General features: G+C 45.7%; 1 protein-coding gene across 6 annotated transcripts in view; it reads right to left on the bottom strand.

Moving 5' to 3' along the window:
* The window catches only part of Nos1ap (nitric oxide synthase 1 adaptor protein), a 287,498-nt gene that overhangs the window by 30,048 nt on the left and 236,417 nt on the right, over positions 1–21,033 (bottom strand). For all 6 annotated transcript variants that reach the window (XM_060364643.1, XM_060364644.1, XM_021640625.2 and 3 more), the window contains exons 5-6: positions 17,885–17,993; positions 7,975–8,116 (exon numbers count right to left, since the gene is read on the bottom strand). In XM_060364643.1, coding sequence (XP_060220626.1) covers positions 7,975–8,116; positions 17,885–17,993 — 251 coding nt within the window. The remainder of the gene's footprint in view (positions 1–7,974; positions 8,117–17,884; positions 17,994–21,033) is intronic.

Raw genomic sequence — 21,033 nt, forward strand, 5'->3', positions numbered from 1 at the left:
CCTTAATGGAGGTGGTACAGTTCTGGAGGGGAAGATTTCCTCCTGGAAGGGTTACAGCTCTGAAGGGAAAGGTATCCTGGCAGTCAGGAACCAAGGAACACCACAGGGTCACAATGTACAACAAATCTCACACAGGACGTTTATTGGGAGAGAAGGGGCAGGGAACTGAGCAGGCTTTATATAGGGATTCTTGGGGGTGGAGTTTTTCAGGGATTGTTGCTTAGGGGTTGGTGGGTTTTGGTTAAGGTTTTTTTTTTTTTTTTTTTAATTTTATTTACAAGTCAACAGTATGCTTGGTTTTCCTCCTAGCTGCTCCAGGAGCTTCATCCTGACTGCAGCCTGCTAGGGCAATTCTGATCCTTGGTAAACCAGCAGACAGGAGCTCAGGACTCAGCAGATGAAGCATTCGGATGGGGAGATCAAGAAAGTTTCAGCCTGAAGCCATAAGCCCAAGTCAGAAAAGACCCCAGGGACCACCTCCAGGAGAAACTTGAACACTTACAGAAAAGGTAGAAGACAGGTCTGCAGGGGACACTTGAGAGCAGATAGTAGAGACAGAGGAGAAAGAATGGAAATCCGAGTCTAAAACTGAAGTCAGGCCGACAGAAATAGAGGATATAATGGTGGTTCCCATGGATGAAAAGAGATGGGAGAAGATAGAAGGACACAACGTTGCAGATATGATGGGGGCAGCTCTGACTTAGGGCTTGGGGGCTCGCTACTAAAATACAGACTTATTTGCTTGGAGTAGACTAGGCATTCTTGCAAAACACACACAGGAATTACGTATGCATGAATACATATATGTACATATGTTTGGTTTTTCGAAGCTGGCTTTAAACTCGTTGCACTCTTCCTGGGCCAGCCTCCTTGACTGCTAGGATTATAAGTGTGTGTGTCGTCCCCATGCCCAGCTTCTCACTTATTTCTATTGCATTCACTTATTCATGTGTGTTTATGCATACGGGGTAGTGTGTACCATGGTGCACCTATGTAGGTGAGAAGATTGCATGGATGAACCGTGACTCTCCTGCGATGTGCGTTCCAGGGATCGAACTGAAGATGTCAGCCTTGGCAGCGTGCATCTTTACCTGCTGAGCTCTACTGCTGGCCCCTAGCAGGTTTTCTTTTGAATAAGCCCCTCCAGAGATCTCCCAATGCACACACATGCTGGACAGTTGCTACATGGGAGAAGGCGTAGTGCCAAGGAGACAGGATCTCTCCCGGGAAACCCTCTCCAGGAGGATTCTGAAAGGGGGTATGCTTTGCAAACAGGCAGTGAGGCCTTGAGAGCGGTGTGGCCCCCACCTTGCTCTGAGCCTCAGGGAACAGCCAAGGGCAGCTGTTGCCAAAAGATACAAAAGACATACCCCACCCACCCGCCCAATAGCATGGGGAGCAGGAGAAGAATGAGGGAGAGAAGAAGGACAGGCGGAGGGCAGGGGAGGAGAGGGGAGACACAGGGGTGCAGGTGAATAATGACATGAGAACCCCTGTTGAGTGCCAGAAGAGAAAGCACTGGCATCAAAGAAACCAGGGGAGCCTCCAGCCCTTGCCCTTGGCAATCTCCAAGTGTAAATAACTTTCCTCTGTACAATAAAGGGCCTGCCATGCCATCCTAAGCAGGGCTCCACTGGAAAGATAAACACTGCATTCAAAGAAATGCTCCCGAACACGGAAGGCAGATCCCCCACAGGAAACCATCCGTTTTCCTCTGGACTTTCAGAGGAAAATCCTTCTGGGGAAAACAGATGGGAAAAGAGAACACATGTTGCCAGCAGTTTATACACACCCAGAAGGTACGCTGGAGGTGTAAAGGAAGTGTCCAGGAGAAGGCACTGAGCAACCTTCCTGAAGAAGAAAGGGTCCCAAGCCCAGATCCAGATGGTACCAACTGCTGGCACTTAAGTAAACTCAGCGTCACAGCCGCAGGCAAGCTGGGTCAATCACTCATACGTGTTGTGACCGTCAGAGACCTCCCTGTCCATTCCTGTGTGCATGTGTGCTATATGCAGACCCCTAGCTACACTGCTAGCACTGGGAGCGTGCTACCTACCAGACCCTGGGTTCATTTCCCCGAACTCTCTCAGCGCCTCGAAAGAGAACCAGCATCCAACGGTGTGCAGTTTGCTGGAGATCCCTGAGAGCTCAAGGGTAGGGCCGCAATGAAAGCCCAACTGCCTTCTGTAGCAAGCTGGCCACTCCAGTGACCTCTCAGCACCTCACTTCTGTAACAGCCAACAGCCGCTGCTAAAGGGCCAGGCCACCACAGAACCCAGGCTACTGCCGAACATGGATTCTAGAGGTTGCTTTGAAGTTTCTTTTGCAGTTGCAAGTAATATTTAAATCGGCAGACGCTGTACTTGAGTACGCTCATCTATGGAGAAGAAATTTCAAACAGAACAAAGGCTAGTCTCCATGAAGAAGAGGGAATTCCACCAGCAGACGGCCTTCAGGCGCAAACTCACCCTTCCCTGGGGGTCCAAACTGCCAATCATTGATTTACCAGGCTTCTTGTCATGTAAAACTGACAAGAAACTGACTTAAAATGAACCTCCCATTAAACACACACACACAGAGATGGGGAGGTGGGAAGAGATTTCTACGTGGCTATTTCAAGCTATTTTTGATCGCTGGGGACAGAAGACTTCTCAGTGGAACTGGGGTGGTCTTCTTGGGGATGCAGCTTTCTTTAAGTCAACCACGCTCCTGCCAGGAATCCCAATAAACTCATTGGTTTACTAAACCAGTCTTGGGTGTAATTGCTCTTTGTGGTCAGGTTCCCATCTGGGCTGAATAAACATTTGTTTCTGTCCCTGCAGGGAAAGTCACACAACACACAGTCATCCACACAGTAATATAAACACACAAATGAAATGTCATGCACACTTCTCCCCTCACGTTACTCCAAGGCCACATCCTCGTCTGTAGCAGCAGATGCCTGCCTCCCTCCCTCACCCGGGGATGCCTGCATGACTTTGAGTGTGCCAACTCAAGCTCAGCTGACCTTGAAAAGACACAGTTGACGAATCTCTGACATCTTAAACCTTGAAGAAAGCATGCTAGGTATATTAGTTTGCTTTCTATTGCTGTCACAAACACCAGGAACAAAAGCAATTTGGGGAGGACAAGGTTTGTTGCACTTACATATCTCAATCACCATGGGAAGCCAAGGCAGGAACTCAAGTAGAAGCAGACAGGAACCATGCAAGAGCACTGTTTACTGGCCTCCTAAGTGTGTTCTCTCTTTGTCTCTGCCTGCCTGTCTGTCTGTCTCTCTGGTTTTTCAAGATAAGATTTCTCTGTGTAGCCCTGGCTGTCCCAGAACTCGCTCTATAGACCAGGCTGGCCTCGAACTCAGAGATCTGCCAGCCTCTGCCTCCCAAGTGCTGGAATTAACAGCATGCGCCACCACTACCATTTGGCAGCGTGCTGTCTTATACAACCAGAGACCACCTGCCCAGGGCTGCACTGCCACAGTGGGTTGGACCTTCCCACATCAACCATTAAACAAGGAAATCAAGAAAATGCCCCACAGCGCAATCTGATGCAGGTTACTCTTCCCAGGTGATGCCAGTTTATGTCACGATGATAAAAACGAGCCAGGTTCCTGGACCCGATACTACCTGTGGAACACCAACTCCATAATTACACCCTCTTTAAGGTATATGGAAAATGCTCTGCAGCCGACATCTCATGTGTATTAATGTGAACTAAAAAAAAATTGTCTCTAAAAAGGCAATAGAATAGGCCAGGTGTGGTGGTGCATGCTTCTAATCCTAGCCCTTGGGAGGCAGAGGTAGGTGGATCTCTGTGAGTTTGATGTATACCAGCCTGGTATACATAGAAAGTTCTAGGATAGACGGGGCTACATAAAGAGACCCTGAATTAAAAGTAGTGGTGCTCATTATGACTGGAGGGTAGGTGAGTGTTGCTGACTTTTATATTACATCCAGAAGGGAGTGATCACGCTAGACTCTTCTCAGCAAAACTCAGTTCAGCCCTCTGAGCTCTCTCTGCGTGTTTATCACCTCAATCCTATTAATTCCCCCAGCCCAAGTGTCATCGTTTCTCATCAAGGAGGTTTCTTAAAAGTAACTCCTGTTGAAATCTCTTCATCTGGACACTCGGCATAGAGTAAGCATTTTACAGATGACTGGTGACAGGGACTAATAGGCCTGCTGTCACTGGCCGCACAAGCATCTGTTTCTTCAACAAGTATCTGTTGTGTTAGGAGCTCCCTATGTTCCCAGGACCCACAGCCCATTATAGATAGAGGGCATTCTCTGCCTGGTACACAGACGGCTGAGGGTTGATGCCAGTGGCATCATCCAGGAGTGATGAGGATGGAGGAATACCGCAGAAAGAGGAAGGGAAAAGAAGGGGAGAGCAAGAGCTGGAAAGCCGGCTTCCCAGAGGAGAAAAAGGGAGTACAGGATGAGGAGGAAGTCTGCATGAAGGGGACACTCGGCCACCTGGCAGAGGGTACAGCATTAACAATGGCTGGAAGGTACATGAAATGCCCAGAGCAGGAAGGAAAGCCTGTGGGGTACATGGGAGGGAAATAAGACTGAAAGCAAAAGAATAGTGATCCCAATCGAGAACACCATGGATCACCCGGAGTCTCCTCCTCAGCATGCCAGGAAATCCCATCAACTCTCCCAGCAGACAGCTGCAGGGCCTGGCGCTGACAGCAGAGCACTGTTTCTACAGCAGAAAATAAGACCCACTTCTTAGAGTTGCCTCTAAGAGAGACCACTGGCAGGTCTCATAAACGGGCCAGCCTGGGGACAGCCTGACGTCCCTGGCCAGCGGCTGAGGGACAGAGCTGATTAGCCACTTGGAAATTATACCAACCCCTTAAGCTTCAGACAGGACTTATGTCAAAATGAAGGTCTTCAGATGCTCTGTTTCTGGGTACCATCCTGCGTCTAGCCCCTTCTACTCTAGGAGTAAACGGCTTCACCAGACACAGGGTCCTTTACTTTCTTGTTGTAATCTCTTTGTGTATCTGTATACAGGTGAGTGTGGGGTTGCAAACTCTTGAGATTTGGGCTGCCACCCTCCACTGACAAGGTGGCGGGGAATTGGCAAGAAGTTTTGATAGAGACTGGGGATATGGCTCAGTCTATTCGGTGCTTGCAAGAATGGAGTTTGGTCCCCAGAATCCACGTGGAAAAAAACCAGGCTGTGTGTGTGTGTGTGTGTGTGTGTGTGTGTGTGTGTGTGTGCGCACGCACTTGTACTCCCAGCATTGAGAAGGATACAGGGAGATCCCTGAGGCTTGCTGGCCAACACCACAGCCTAGGTGGTAAGCCCAGTGAGAGAACTTGTCTCCAAACAACAAAAAAGTGAACGGCACCGAAGATTGGCCTTTCACCTCCATACATATGTACAGAGCATATACATACACATGAACGGCACCGAAGATTGGCCTTTCACCTCCATACATATGTACAGAGCATACACATACACACGCACACACATGTGCATGCACATACCTTCACAGTCACAAATACAGAAGGAGTGCTGACAGGCAAGAAATCCATCTCCTCAGCCAGCAGTCTATAGCATCTTACAGCGCAGAAGCGAGCAGACAGCTTCCTTTCTCTGCACAAAGTGGTCTGGCATAGGCCTCACTGGGCATCCAGGAGAGGCCAGGAACGGTACCCGTTCTGTATCTGTGTTCTCCACTCATAGCTACAGAGGCGTGGGAAGTGTTTGCCAAAGTCTACCTGTAACCCCAGTCCCTAAGTACACAGAGGTGTAAAGGTTTTAACTTTACATTAGTACCTTGGCCCACTATAAGCCACAAGTGGTCCAGGACACACAGGAAAACACAAGGCTCTTTCTAGTGATCATTTTTATTAGTCAAGATCACTGTGATGCCTGCATTAGCCAGAGGGCGTCATCGGTTGGTACAAGCAAAAAGCATGGCGGCTCCCTGTGGTCACACAGAAATGGGGCACTAGATGAAATGTCAGGTTGTCCTAATGTATGTCCAGGGTAGAAAAGTTGTAAATACAGTGGGGAGTAAATCTTCCTGCCGCCTCAGCCATCTAGCTCCCTTTTACAGAAGGATCCGTGTTTCCACTGTCTTGTGCATCACGCTGTAAAGATTCTATGCGTAGTAAGCTTGTATATGCACACACATGAAGCACACACATAAACCCATGTATATACCGGTAACTATTCCTATGTTCTTATAATAAAATGTAATTGGTAGCAAGCATAGCCACAGTTCTAGAACCGGATTTTCAAAAAGTGAACAGGGTATCTTAAGACAGCTTTATATCATTTCACAGACAACTGGTTCATTGTTTCTACTCGCGGTGCAAACAGTTCACTACTTGTATTTAAGTGTGACTTCATAGCCAGTTTAATTAAATGTTGGTATACACCTTTCATTAGGAGGCAGAGGCAGAAGCAGAGGCAGAGGGGCAGTGGAGACAGGGGCAGGCAGGTCTTTGTAAGTCTCAGGTCAGTCTGGTCTATATAGCAAGTTCCAGGACAGCCAGAGCCACATAGTGAGACTCATTAAAAAAAGAGAAAGAGAGAGAGAGAGAGACAGAGAGAGAGAGAGAGAGAGAGAGAGAGAGAGAGAAACTTAGGCCTTTTATAACCCTTTGGTTTTATAACTGATTCTTCACTTATGTAACAATACAGAATGTTCATCATTTCACATGTATGGATCTATCTTTAGAATACAGGCTTAGACATCTTATGTCTGAGGATAATTTAGGAGTCAAAGAAATATAGATTTTTGAGTTTCATAGGTATTCACACATTATTCTCCCCAGGGATTCTGTAATAAATTAGCACATGTGCCTGGCTCAGGCTCTGACCTCCTGTTTTGAGCTGTTCAGGTACTTTACAGTGATACAGTGTTACCTGTTCACATATAGATGAATATTTTTTCAAATATAAAAAGTCGGTTCTCTGTTACTCATGTTTTCTAGAAATTTTCTACTTTTGTTTTTACAATTTTTGCACTTTTGTGCTCAAACAGTAACAGCTAAGGTGTGTCCAGTGCTTTCTATGTCCTAGGTATCAGACTTGGCCTTTTAAAATATATCAGCTCATGCAATTACAATGTGACTCCAAGGCACACACTACGAGATATTTTTCGAAAGCAGACACTTAGAAGAGGAGAACTTTCACATGACTAAGTGCTATTAAATGTAGCTTTGTAGCTATAACACAAACTAAGAGTCTGTCTACCCAAACACATGGCGATACTGCTATTTAACTATAAGACTTATTTTTGTGATTTTTCTAACTCTTTTTTATTTGTTTTTGAGACAAAAAACCTATAAAATAAACTGGTCTGGAACTCATGATTCTCCTGCCTCTGCTCCACCTTGGTTTTTGAACTCTTTGATCCGAATGCTTAATTCATCTAATTGATATCTCATCTACTAATGCAAATAACTGAACCTTTGTATTTTCCTTTGAGTACCATTTTCACCATTTTGAATAATGTAGTATGTGAGTACCAAAGGTTCCCTAGATGTTGCCTTTGCTGTTAGAAATCTGTGCCATGTAAAACATGGAATTCATGTTTATGATGTGCGGGTTTTACAGTCAATACTGTTATGTCCTTCTGTTTTTCAAACAGAATACGTAATCTATTCTTAAATAACTTATCTTTGTCAAATTGTCATTTTAATGGACTTTCTATAGAAGAAATTATAGTAGATATGATTTCTGACTGGTTATTCCTGGAATTGATTAACACTATCTCTCGTGTAGGAAGCTGAAGCAGGAAGATCTCAAGTTCAAGGTCAGCCTGTGCTACACTGCAAGAATTCGTCTCAAAGCCAAAACAAACAAAAAGAGAACAAAAGAAGAAACTGAAATTGATGTCATGGTGAAATTATGGAAATTAGTTTTAGGTAACGTAAGAGCCTGGCTCTTTGGGGAGGGTTCACCAGCCCATACTGTGTCCTCTCCCTCTGCAGCTGTGGTGCCTACCTGGGTCTCCTGAGCCGTCACTGTTCCTCTCGCTCTCCCCATCTTCCTGGCCATCTGCATTCTGCTGTGTGTGCTGCAGGCTCAGCTTGTGGCAGACCTCAAAGGCCTGCCCCACTGTCCGTACGATTCTCATAGCTTGACTCTGGGAAGGAAGAAGGAAAAGAAAGAGTGAAGGATGCACAGACTCCAAGGACACAACAAGGTTAGCATAGCTGAGGACACAGCAAGGTGGCCAGAAACCTAGGCAGCCAGAGAAGGAATGGGGTGAAAAAAAAGCCAGGGTTTCTCAGACGTATGCATGCTCTGGAAATAGCAACTATGTCACCACAGTTCTGAAGCAGTCATCAGCGGAAGACAAGTGCCAGAGTCAAGTGTTCCAATTCTGGACTTAGAACCGGACTTCTTGGCCTCATTTGTCCTTTGTCCTTTCTAGTGTAGGAGTAGTTCTGATCCTTGAGAATCTTTCACCACCCACTATCACAAGTTTGATGAGCCCATCCAACTAGGAGGTACTCAGCCCTCTTTACTTCAAAGGGCAGGTTTTCCTAGGAGCTCCCACAGACAGGGCTCTGTGGGGGAGAGGAGGCAAGGGTGACCACAGAGCCAGCTGAATACTGGCATCCACACACACCCATGGTGGCCAGCAGAGAGTAGAGGCACGCCTTTTCCTAGCCTTTCTCGAAGACACTGCCTACCCCGGTGTGCCCACCGAGTGCACACAGAGGTAGACTCTCTTCAATAAAAGGTATTAGGAAAACTGGTCATTCACAGGCCGTAGAGTGAAACTAGACTCCCACCTTGTACCATATGCAGAAATGAACTCAAATAGGTTAAAGGCTTGAGGGTTGAAGCCATAAAACTACTAAAAGAAAATAGGGGTCAAGCTCCAGGGTCCTGGTTTGAGCAATGACATTCTGGGACATGGTACGGCTCCTCCCTTGCTTTTGTTCTGCTACTTAACGTCTTGCTCTGAGAGCCCAATGTGGGGGCGGGGGGCTTCTAGGCAATCAGGAGGACTTTTATTACTCCAGTGGATACCCTCAGAACTGAGCACTTCAAGCCTCAGGCTTGGGCTCTCTGTTCTCTATTCAGCAAGAACAAAGGTGCAGGTACATCTAGAGGTTCAGCTGTTTAGAAGCCCAAAATGGCTGTAAGGAAGAGTGCTGGTTTTAACATCGAATACATACGGGACTTTTAAATTTCAGTGCATTTTCTAGAACCAACAACTGACTCTGCGCTCTATCTGATTCCCCTGAAAATGTAGAAAGTGCCGACTATGGGTTACCGGTCTTGCCTTCCCCCAAGCTGGAAGGGGCAAGTTGTATCCTCCCCTTACTACCGTTTTCCCATTTAGCTCACTTGGGATGTGAGTTAGTAGCACGTGTGTCTCAATGCACCTCAAGCACTGCACAGAGGACTGACCTGTGAGGATATGCAAGCTAGTACTCCCACAGGGCCCCCGTACAGTGGTGTGCAAGAAATGCTTTATTCTGATAGGTGGAGCACCAGATATTCCTGTAATCCCAGTGCCTGAGAGGTAGAGGCAGGGGGATTAGGAATTCAAAGCCAGCCTGGGTTATACAGCCAGACCTTGTCTTTGCTCAGTGGGGATGTTCTGAGTTTAATCGTGAGGACCTACTCTGTCAAAGGAGAGAACCAACTCCTGCAAACTGCTGACATCCACATGTATATCAGCGTGTGTGTTCATGTACACACACACATACACACACACACACACACACACGCACACACTAATACAATAAAAAATAAAAACCTTCATTCTTATTATAAAATTCCTTGCATCAAATGGTAATTAAGAAAAAGGTAGCTCATGATGCTCATGATAGGCTAGATTTTTTTTTTTTTTTAATCAATAGCAGAAGTGTGAAGAACCTAAGAGAATCTCTTTTTCTTTATCTGTCCTAGGGTCAAAAGGGCGATAGCCACATGTCTCCTTTCCATAGCATAAGAGGAAAACCCATAAGGGTGGGTGCCTCTCAGCTCTGAGCTAGCCAAACGGCTTCCTCCTAGAAGCTGCTGAATACACAGTTGGTGTCAAATGGCTTCATTTCAGCTCCTCTTAGTCTTCTTAAAATAAAGGCGACATCTCCATTCACAATAAAAAAAAAGGTCATGGTAGCATGTCTGACGAAAAGCCCAGTGTTCTTGTGGAGGTGACCTGGGACCCTGAAACTGGCCTGGCCGCTCTGCAGAATGACTACACACATAAAGGACTGTCCTTTCCATTCACCACTCTGGAGGTCAAAGGGGGCTAGGAGGCTCCTAACACTACTCGTCAATGACAATGTTGAGTCCAGATGCCCCTTGACCTACAGGACTGTCCCTTTGTCACCACTGAGAAGTCTTCTTAGAGCACGTTAGAAGAGGACCTTAGGAGTAAATGACCGGAAGGCAGCCAGCAGGGGCTGATCCGCTCACAGCTACTCTCTGCACAGTCCAGTGGGTTCTTTTCTGCAGGCTAACCCCACTCGGTGGGTCTTAGGCAAGAAAGCTGGTTCTGTTCGCTGCCCTGAAATGCAGGAGTCATAAGCGCTGAGACTTGACAGCACGCCACGTCCGAACCTAAGAGGCAGAGCCTGGTGAAAGAGAAGCTTTAAAATGAGCTCTTTCAGGGGTTTCCGTGAATACTCTAGGTCTTCTGGGTCACATGGAAGCAGCTGCCCAGATCTCATGACATTTGGAGCTCAAAGTGGAGGTTTAAAGATTACAGGCATTCAGGGGAGCCAGAAAGTGGACTATTAGGAAGACAGCCTTTTCCAGCTTTCAGAGATCTGGCCACTCTCTGGGATTTGCTAGATTGAGAGAGAGAGAGAGAGAGAGAGAGAGAGAGAGAGAGAGAGAGAGAGAGCACCGTTATGCTGCAGGATTTTTGTACAAATCCAGCTTAGTTTTACATAATCCCTTGAAAGTGGTGGATGGCACACAGACCAAGTTGTCCTGCCCGACAGCCAATTTCGCTGAGCAGCTCAAAGCATGTGTGGCCTCGTGGTTATCAAGATTAGCTTGAATATGGCTGCTTTGATGTTTTCAGAGCTGGAAAGGATTATGTAGCATCCGAGTGGCTCTCAGCTGCAGATGGAGAGCACCGACACTCGTTGGAAGTGCCAATTACAGGCAATTGTGTGAAAACAGGCGTGGAAGGGAAGCTACCTCGGAACCGTATGCCTCTGATCCCGCCGCACAGTATTTCTTTAAACCATCTCTCTGTGCACTTGATAGAAGCCCTCTCCCAGGCCAGGACACTCCTCACCCTAACACACAAACCAAGTCAAGATGCAATGAATAGCTATTCTCCTCATCATGCTCAATGTGGGCTTCAACAGAGCAGGTTTCAGTATTTGATAAAGTGCTGCAATGAAAATAACACTGTTCTCTGTGAGCATAGGGCACCCTGCTTTAGGAAGACAGAAATTAAGTGATGCTGATTCCCGTACTTGACTGGTCCACAGAAAAGCCATTTTTAGTACCATTTTCATCTTCCCAGTCTAAGTGAGCCTGTTTCTGGGTGGCTGTATGAACTCGGGACCTCTTTTCAGGGCTGTATACACAGAAAACATGGTTGGATCAGTCAGATCCTAAAGTTGACTTGGTAACTGTTGTTGCTATTCTGAGTTTCATTGCCCCGGGCAAAGTTCCCTCTCCTTTCCATCTTGTAGAGATGATTTAAGAGCCAGCAGATGAGCAAGGAAAGCAGAGAACAAAAGCACAAAGGAAAGCAAGGTCCACATGAGACAGAGAGAAGATGACGTGGCCAGTGACGAGAAGGAGGAAAAAGAGTGAGGGCGCACTCTGTCAAAGAAGGCTTGGCTACTGGGCCGCCACCCCTTGCCTCCACTCTGTGGATTCCCACTTCACCATCTTCTGGGCACTGGGGATTTGTCTTCCAAGTACTCCTGAGTTCCAGGGAATTGACTTCCACGAAGTCAGTCGTGCAATGAATTTTATAATTCTCATCTGCCACAGCAATAAACTGCAGTGCCTTAATGTTGACCTCAACTACCTCAGAATCCTAACAGAAACAGAGCAGAGCACCATGTTTCTTTAATGTCTTCCTTATAAGTATCCCAGTAAGGAGCTAAGGAGATAGCTCAGCGGGTAAAGAGTTTGCCCATCAGCGTGAGGGGCCCGAGTTCGATTCCCAGAACACACACACACACACACACACACACACACACACACACACACACACACACACACGGGGTAGAAGAGAGAAAAAGAGTGTGAGCATGAGGCATGGTGGCCCAAGTTTATAATTAATTCCAGCGCTGGGGAGATGGAGACAGATGTCTCCCTAGGGCTTGCTGGCCAACTCTTCTAGCCTAAGCAAGTTTCAAAAAACAAGCTGGGTAGCGCCCGACAAACAGTATCAAGGTTGACCTCTGGCCTCCGCATGCCCCATACATGCAAAATAAAATAAAGTAAAATAAAATGTACCTTTAGTTTAGAGTTATCAAATGACTGCAAGCTGAAGCATGGATATATTTCTATGTGGACATCTATGTGGAAGGTGCTAAAGGTTTGAAATGATGAATGGGTCAGGATTTTGTCCACTGCGTTAGTGATGGCCTGATAATGTCATTTAATAGAGGGACTGCCCAGTATAGAAAAGTTTACTTTCAAAGTGGATCTGACTTTCAACGCCGGCAGGAAATAACGGGTCACAGGGTTTCCGAGACTTAGCTGTAATCTCAGGGCTGTCAATAAGCAGCTGGGGACAACGGACAAGCTGACTCACCTTTCCCAGTGTCACCAGACACATGCCCTTCTCTAGCACCTCACTGTCATCATCCTTCCACATCTACTGTAAACTCTAAAGGACAGTTCAGCTTTCCAGCTGTGGCCTCTGGTGTGCTGATGAGAGCATGACAGGAGGAAGCCGCTTCTCCTTTCCCAAGCCAACTGAAGTGTGACTGCAGGGAAAGAGTGGTGAAGGGGAGTCGACTCTGCGGTTGGTAGAGCTCCCCCACAGCTCCTGCTAATCACTAACAAAGGCCATGGTGATGTGCTAATAAGCACAGCCATGGGCACCAGGCACCAACTGCACCTTCCTGGGGCTGTGAAGAAGTAAGTGCCAGGAGGGTGATGTCCACACCACAGGACAGGTCAAGAGGTCAGGCAAGAGGCTGCTCCAGAGGGGAACAGCCTTGCAAACGATCCTATCATGATATCCCGCATGGAGGGAAGCCCAGGAGAGACCCAGTTGTCAGGAAGTCTTCATTAAGAGCTCTCTCTCTTTCCTAACACCACTGGGAAGGGGGCTAAGTTCTCTTCATCCCAATCCACACGCAGAGTTTGCTCCTTAAAGATCAGAAGCACCAGTTCCCAGCACACACGAGTTCCCACCATTGCTAACATGTCTTTCACCTGTTTGATGGCAGGAGAAACTCAAGCCCAGAGAGGTGCCCCTGGGGTTGCACCTGCATGCCACAGGGACAGTGGTCACAGCCCTGGGCTGGGAAGCAGTCCTAGCCCTAGTTCTAATCTTAGTGGCATTATGTATTCTTTGTGTGACCAAGGAGAGTGTACTGTCCTGGGCCCCCCCTTCTCTGCCAATATTAAATGGGAACAAAGCACTGTTTACCATATAAAAATACTGTCGGAGGTCGGCAGGGGGATCTACGTCACAGTGATATTGGGCACTCGGAGCTAAGGAGTTCTTTATACCTGTTCTTTATACCTAAGTAGCGATTACAGTGAAGGACACTACTAACTGGCCTTGGGGAGGGACCAAGGCTTCACTTCAGTTATATAATTTTCTCTCTTCCCCACTCCTTTACTTTTTGAACTTTTGTTTGTTTGTTTGTTTGTTTGTTTGTTTGAGACAGGGTCTCCCTGTGTGGCCTTGGCTGGTCTTGAACTCAGAGATCTGCTTGCTTCTGTCCTCCTCAGGCCTGGGATTAAAGGCATGCGCTAGCACACTCAGCTAGTTATATAATTTTCTCATGAGCCAAGGACAATGAAACAAAGTTGTCGCTCGGAGTCTGAACAACCAAGCAGACATGGTTGTTCGGCTGCAATTCCACCCATTCATCACGAGACTTTACATAAGTCAAGTGCTGCCTCACAGCTCCATTTTCCCATGTGTAAAGTGAGGAGCGTAACCTTAAAAGGCAACCACGAGAACAAAACAGAAATAGGTCATATATACACGACAAAGCGGTCTCAGGTACACAGCAAGTACTCAAAACATATTAGATAGCACTGGACCTAACAGAGAGCTACAACCTAGACCGTCAAGGACAAGAGAGGTACAGGCAGCATGTGGCAGCCACGTGACAGTCTGCTAGCTTCCAGCGAGAGCCCACTAGGGAAAAGACAAACAGCTGTACGGTAAAATCTCCAATCTGAGAACCGCAATGGCCAGGCCTGGGCGTGGCTAGAGGAAGATCCGGAGGTACAGAACAACATCGTGTTGGAGGCAAGGGATGGAGACTCTTTACAACAGGTAGACGGAGAAGCCTGAACAGAGTTCTCAATCAGCAAAAGAGATAACCCACTCTCCATGGTGAGGGTGACGCTGCATTAGAGGTCCGCCACGGAGAAACAAGTCACACAGAGGTACACAGGGGACAGCGTGGGGTGGGGGACAGTGGTAACTAAATCCTAGACACAGGAAGACACTTACTCAAGGCTTTTTAGATTGTGAGCAGTCTGGAATCTCGGGAGAGCATCCGTTCGCTGGCTTTTCCACCAATAGGTCTCCAATGTGACTCTACTGGTCCATAAACATCCTTGTGAGATGCTTTTCCTCAGAGTCTATCTACAGCCCTTTCTCCCATATCTCTTAAACATAACCATGATTTGCCAACTGAAACGCCTTCACAAGCTATTATCTCCTGAAACCAGAAGGGTTTTGTAAGAAAGTTAAACACTTATTTGGAGGCCAACCAGGATGGTGTGTAAAACCTCCCAGACACACTCCCCACCCCTCCCAAACTGGGTTTCCTTTGCTGAACAATTCCTTGTTCTTTTCTGGCTTGGAAACTGGTCCTCCTGTCTAGAGTCCAGAAGCACCAGAGCTCACAGTCCGGGCGGTCTGGAAATAAATTCTCTAAATTGCATAGCTGCAGGCCAGGCCAGGGCCTGAGAACCCACCCCACAAGTTAGCTACAGACTCAGAAGGTAAGGGTGAAAGAATAGAGAAAAGAGAAGAGTCGGAGAATGAGACCGCTCTGAGAGCTACAAGGGGTGACTAAAACCGGGCGTGAAGGGAGGCAGAGGGCTTGTCCTTTGGCAGTGCCTAACTCTAAGAACCACATGCTAGGTGGCGGCCATTCCCACACTGTGGGTTGACAGCAGGGCTCCCCAGCCTGCCTGTGCCCCCAGACTAGACCCCACAGCAAAGCAAACAGAGCACAGCGTCGGTTCGCTCCTTTACCTGTGTTCCTTGCTCAAAATTCCTTTGTTCTGCATGTTTCCCTCGTTCTAGCCACTGCCCTGAAGGAGAACCTGACGCGTCACTTGGGCTGAGTGTCGACTTACTAATCTATGATAACGAGGATAAAGAGCTCCTTTTTTTTTTTTAACCTTCCTCACATGCTTTTTAAAGATGTGATGAGATAAACAACTGAAGCACTTCGTAGATGACTATGTGTTGTTTATAACTCAGATCTCTAAGTTGTAGACAGTCTGTGTCCAGGACTGCTGTCACTACCCACGGAAGAACTCAACAAGGGAGGGGAATTGCACTTTTGGGTGGCACCCTAGAAAACACTGCAGACAGTCCAAGTTACACCCCTCAGGGACACTTTGAATTCCTTTCCTCTCCTTTTCGGGGCCTTTCATCCTCCTAGGCCCTAAACTGGGACATCGTGAGACTCTTATTTTCCCTCCTTCTTCCTACTCAAGTTCCCCTGTCTTCTCTAATACACAGCCGAATCTGGCCTCACTCACATCTCCTCCCCTTTCGTCTGTATGGTTACATAAAAGTCAAGTCTGCCTACGTCTCCCCCTCTTCACCAAAGAAGTTACTGCTGGTTTTCTAGCTGCTACCCTTCCTTCCAGTTCTAGCGCTTTGTAAAACTGTCATCGAATACATTGTTTAAATCCAATGACTTTGAAAGGGCCTGAGAGCTAGCTCAGTGACACAGCCTTTGTAAAGGCCTTAAACTCCATCCCCAGTACAATCAATCAGTCCATTAATCAATTAACCAATAAATAAATAAATAAATAAATAAAAAGCCTGAAAACAGAGAGGGCAAGGACACAAGTCCCTTTAGAGAGTATGGTTAGTTAGCAATGTATAATTCTCTGCATGACAAGACAGCTATATGGTATGAGTTAAGATGGTTTGATTTGGTATTCTTTTGACTATATGATAGTGCAAAGTCTATACATATATAGCAGAAATGGTACTTCCCGATGTCATCTTTTCCTGGACTAACAGTGTACACCAGGAAATGCTTGTGATGCTGGGCAGTAGCGTCCGGCAACAGCTCCTGGAAATGACCCCCAGTCCCCAGTGTACTGTGCTGTTGGGCAATGATGTATGCTATGCTGGATATATTAAACAATTTTCAACTTATAATATTTTCAACCTAATATGAACGTATTATGATATAACCCCCATCATAAACCAAGAAACATCTCTATTTGTACATGTTGACCTTGTCAAGCATTATTCATGTTACTCCCATTTGATAATGACAAAGTACCTACGAATCTATGGAAGACACCAGAAGGCAGAAGATGGAATGTTTAGAACGGGGACTGAAGTCTCCCAAGAGGCCAGGTGCAATGGCTTCTTTCTAGAAGAGTAGACCTTAGAAATGGCAGCAGTGCTTTCCAAAGTTTTTTTTTTTTTTTTTTTCTGGAAAAATGTTCCCAGGATATCAACACAGACTGTATGAGGAAAAATAGTTCTGTAGCCAAATCAGCTTGTGAAATGCTAGATTAAAACAAACAAACAAACAAACAAAAAAAAACACAAAAAACAAAACACCAAGGGGTTCTTTAACTCCAGGGCCTCTCAGGAACTTTTAAATGCAGTAGTTTTAACATAAAACATTTTAGGTGATAAATGTTAGGAAATACATTTACTTTTAGAAAACGTTGATTTTTAGAGCATTAGAGAAAGTAGGATGGGAACAAGACAGGATAACTGGAATGAATATGGTTGAAATACATTATGTACATGTATGAAAATGTCATAAGAAATCTCATTATTATGTCTAATTGTATAATTACTATATGCTAATAAACATTTTAAGAAGAAAATGCCAATTTTGTCTATCCTCAATATATCTTCAAAGAATCTGAGACTTAGTGGGGTAACAATCCGCTTACCATAATTCTGGATTACTGTAGGAGGGTGGGCTAAATTCTAGATTTTTTACTCCCCAGGGAGGCATCCCAAAACCCACTTTTGTGTGTCAGGCTCCTAGAGGAATGGCAGAGAAAAAAAGACAACTCTACAGAAGTGTGAAAATTGCATTTATTCAGTGTCAAGGTTGTCATATTAAAATAATTTTCCATGACAACCAGTATCATATCCTAACCTAAGCTAGTGTCCCCATATCATAATTTACTAAAAGAGATGATCCACTGATTTACATGCAAGATTGGGGTGAAGGGTCACTTTAGTTAATGCTTCTTTCCTACTGCAACCTAAGGTCATCATCATTACTGGTCCAGTCTATCTGGTTCTCTCCAAAAGAAAGAACAATGGACTATCACTCTATGACTATATGTAACCATGTACAAAGTTCAGATGACACTAAAATCAAGGAGGGTTTCGTCATATAAGAGTAATGATAGATGGCTGACAAAGTGCTACCAGGTCTGGTATTAAAATATCTATCTCCAAACTTTCAACAGCAAGACAAGCCATAATAGATTGTGCTGAGCCCACGAGAGAAAAACAGTCAAGGACCAACAACAACCCCTTTACCTTCTTCTTGGATTTAAAGACATTACACCTGAAGATATTGCTGGCACCATCCCGAGCGATATAGCTGAAGATTTTCAAGTCTTGGGAATCATGAGAGACGTAGAAGATCCTGGAGAAAGAACAACAGAAAAACGCACTGAATGTGGTATTTAGTTCAGAGTGTCAACAGGAAACCTCTAATCACAAGAGGCAGAAGGCAGAGCTCACTGGTGCCAAGCTATCAAAGGAAGTCCTTTTCCTGTGGGATCAAAAGCCACTGTGCAGGAGGCACTTTCCACAAGCTCTATAAACATGGCTGCCCCTGTGAGCGACGTCCAGATTTGGAAGCACAGGCTTGGTAAGGTGTGGAAACCACAATGTTACTGACGCCTTCCCAAGGTCGCAAACCCATTTTTGGTAACTTGTCTGTCGGAAGAGGGCAAAAAGTTTCTCTTCTTTGCCTGATTAATAAATCTACATTAAACCCAAAGAAATGTACACAAGTCTTCTGAGACCTGCTCGCATTTATTTCCAAAGAAGGAGTTAATTGGAAAATTAACAGTTATGACCATGTGAGATGTTTGCAACATTACAGGGCTCTTGGCGATAGTGACTCCATTTTCCCACCCCATCTACGTGAACCAGGTTTCTACAAATTCATCACATGATTCTTTGAAAGCATGAGAGCCAGGTGTGACCCCAGCAGCAGCAGACCGAGAACTCCTGAGCTCACAGGGCTCATGGGTAGATGTCAACATACAAGTAAGACGTGCTGTGGTGAAAACTCCACCTAACTAATGGTCAGAGCATGATGGAGGCTGCTGTCTCAGAAAAGATGGCCAGACAATGTCACGGAGATGCAGAGACCTAGAATGACATGTACAATGCCATCACAAAGATTGCTGGGTAAAGGCAGTACAGGAAGAGGAAACAGAAAGATTACGAGCCCCACAGAACACAAGAAGGTGCTAAAAAGCCTTGAAAAATGGCCAATATGACTCAAAACAGGATCACAGAACACCCAAAGGTCAGAACACAGATAAAGTTCATAGCTCGTTTTCTAAGTTGAAGACGAGAGGCTACTGGAGGCTACTGAGTAGAGGACTAACTTCCTTGTACTTAGAACTGAAAGTTTCCTCTGGCTGCTAAAAGGACTTGAGGCTGGGAGTTTAAAGAGGTAGGGACAAAAGTGGAGGCAGAGGTCAAAGGGAAAAGTTAATAAGCGAAGTCCTGGAGGCTGGGTCTTAACAAGACCTGGTCCAGTGTGGTATTGGAGCATAAAATGGAGAGCGGAGGAGGTCAGTGGGGTTAGTTTTGAGTCATCTGGAGTATAGCTCTCTTGATGAATTCCACTGGCGCCCCAAGCTTTTCACAAATCTTTCTTTTTTCCTCTTTTCTCAAAAACAATATTAACAGCATTGGAAACTCTGATAGGTAAGTTTCTTTCTTTCCTTATTTTTTTTTAATAGGAGTTCTGAAACTCCTACATAGCCTAGGCTGCCCTTACACTCATATCTGTCTTCCTGCCTCAGCCTCCTGAGTTATAGAATTGTAAGTGTATAGATGTCTATGGCCACACCTGACAACAGGCCCATTTAAAAGAAAATTACTGCTATGTACACGGGGGAAAGGATGGAATTTAGTGCCTACAGTTTCATAAGTGTGTTGTTTTCTACACCAGAAATGATGCAACCACTTAGAAGCCTAAATGCATTGTCTACAAAGTGGGGCTGCTCATAGATACATCTTGCATGCTTAGCAAGAAGATGAAATGTTCAGTAACATGCCCTTTCACTTCTCTTTACCAATTCTGCTTCTAAATAGTTTGAAAGCTGGGATTACCCACCGAAGTGCCAGAGAAAATACTTACGGCAGGCTGGGGTGGACTAAGAACATTGCAAAGGATCCTGGAAAGGGGACCACAACTCCTCTGCTAAACTCTTTCCAAGGCCTCTCTGTGCACTTCACATACTTACTATCTTGCAATGATAATCCAATAGACAACATGGCTTCTCAGAGAGCTAATCCGAGGCTGCTTGGCCCATACGACCCCCCTTAGCCTTCTGACTATGCCAAACTGTTTATATCAAAGGAATACGGAAGCCAACAACAGAGCCTCAGTTTCTCCTAACTGAACTCTGGGCTCATGAAGCTATCCTCCTAGACCATCCTCCCTCCTGAAGACTCTCAAGTTTTCAAACTCACCGTCTTCTACCTGAGTTCACCATCAGCCCCTCCCATCATTCTCTTCAGCCCAATCCCAAGGGGCCTGGTATCCACTCCAGGTAGAAAGCTAGGGAACAGCCCTCAGTCCTTCCTTCACTCTCGCCAATACCCGTGCCTCATGAGCGAGTTTCTTGGTACATGCTCCCGGAGTGTCTCTACATTTGTTTTTCTCCCTTCCGTGGTCTACTTTTGTTCTCATTTTTCATCAGGATTGTTGTAATATTTTCCATCATGGTGTGTCTATTTCCTACCCTCCTGTCAACCCATTCTTTACAGCACTAGCAGTAGTCTTTTTTAAAAATGTGTAACACTCCACTATTTTTTATCCAAAAACCATGTAAAGGTTTCCGATGGTCTGCAGGATAGAGCCCAAACCTTTTAGCATGCAATATCTGCCCTATTTTCATCTCCTTCCAGAGTCCTGACCTACTCAGGTCAATAGAGCTAGCAACACACACCTTGAGTTTTTAAACCCTGGGGACACCCTGAGGATCCTTTAAGACTTGGATCAAGAGAAACCTTCTTTTCCCCTCAGCAGTCTGAGCTGCTCAAATCCCTGGGGCTCATTTGTGTCATAACATCTATCACACCATGACATTTATACAGAAGCTCTTTGAAGAAACAAGGATCTATCTTGGCATTCCCAGGGCCAGCACAGTGACTGGCATTTGGGAGACAGGTATTCCCACCATCATTAATGAGAATCTATAATGTAGTCTGCCTAGCTACTCATTTTCCCTGCAGGAAGTCAGGACCAGTTAGTTCCGATGCATTGCACATAAAACTCCTTTGATCAAGGTTTTAATTTATTATGTAATACCCTTAAGGAAAGAGCACTGGATTTAAAACCGATAGGGCAGAGATGAATGTGAATCAGCAGGCCAACAAGAACCAGAGATGTGAAAAGCGTACAGGGCCAGCGGTGAGCTAAGGTTAATGTAACC

Source organism: Meriones unguiculatus, chromosome 11 (assembly GCF_030254825.1).
Source record: "Meriones unguiculatus strain TT.TT164.6M chromosome 11, Bangor_MerUng_6.1, whole genome shotgun sequence".
Classification (NCBI taxonomy): Eukaryota; Metazoa; Chordata; class Mammalia; order Rodentia; family Muridae; genus Meriones; species Meriones unguiculatus.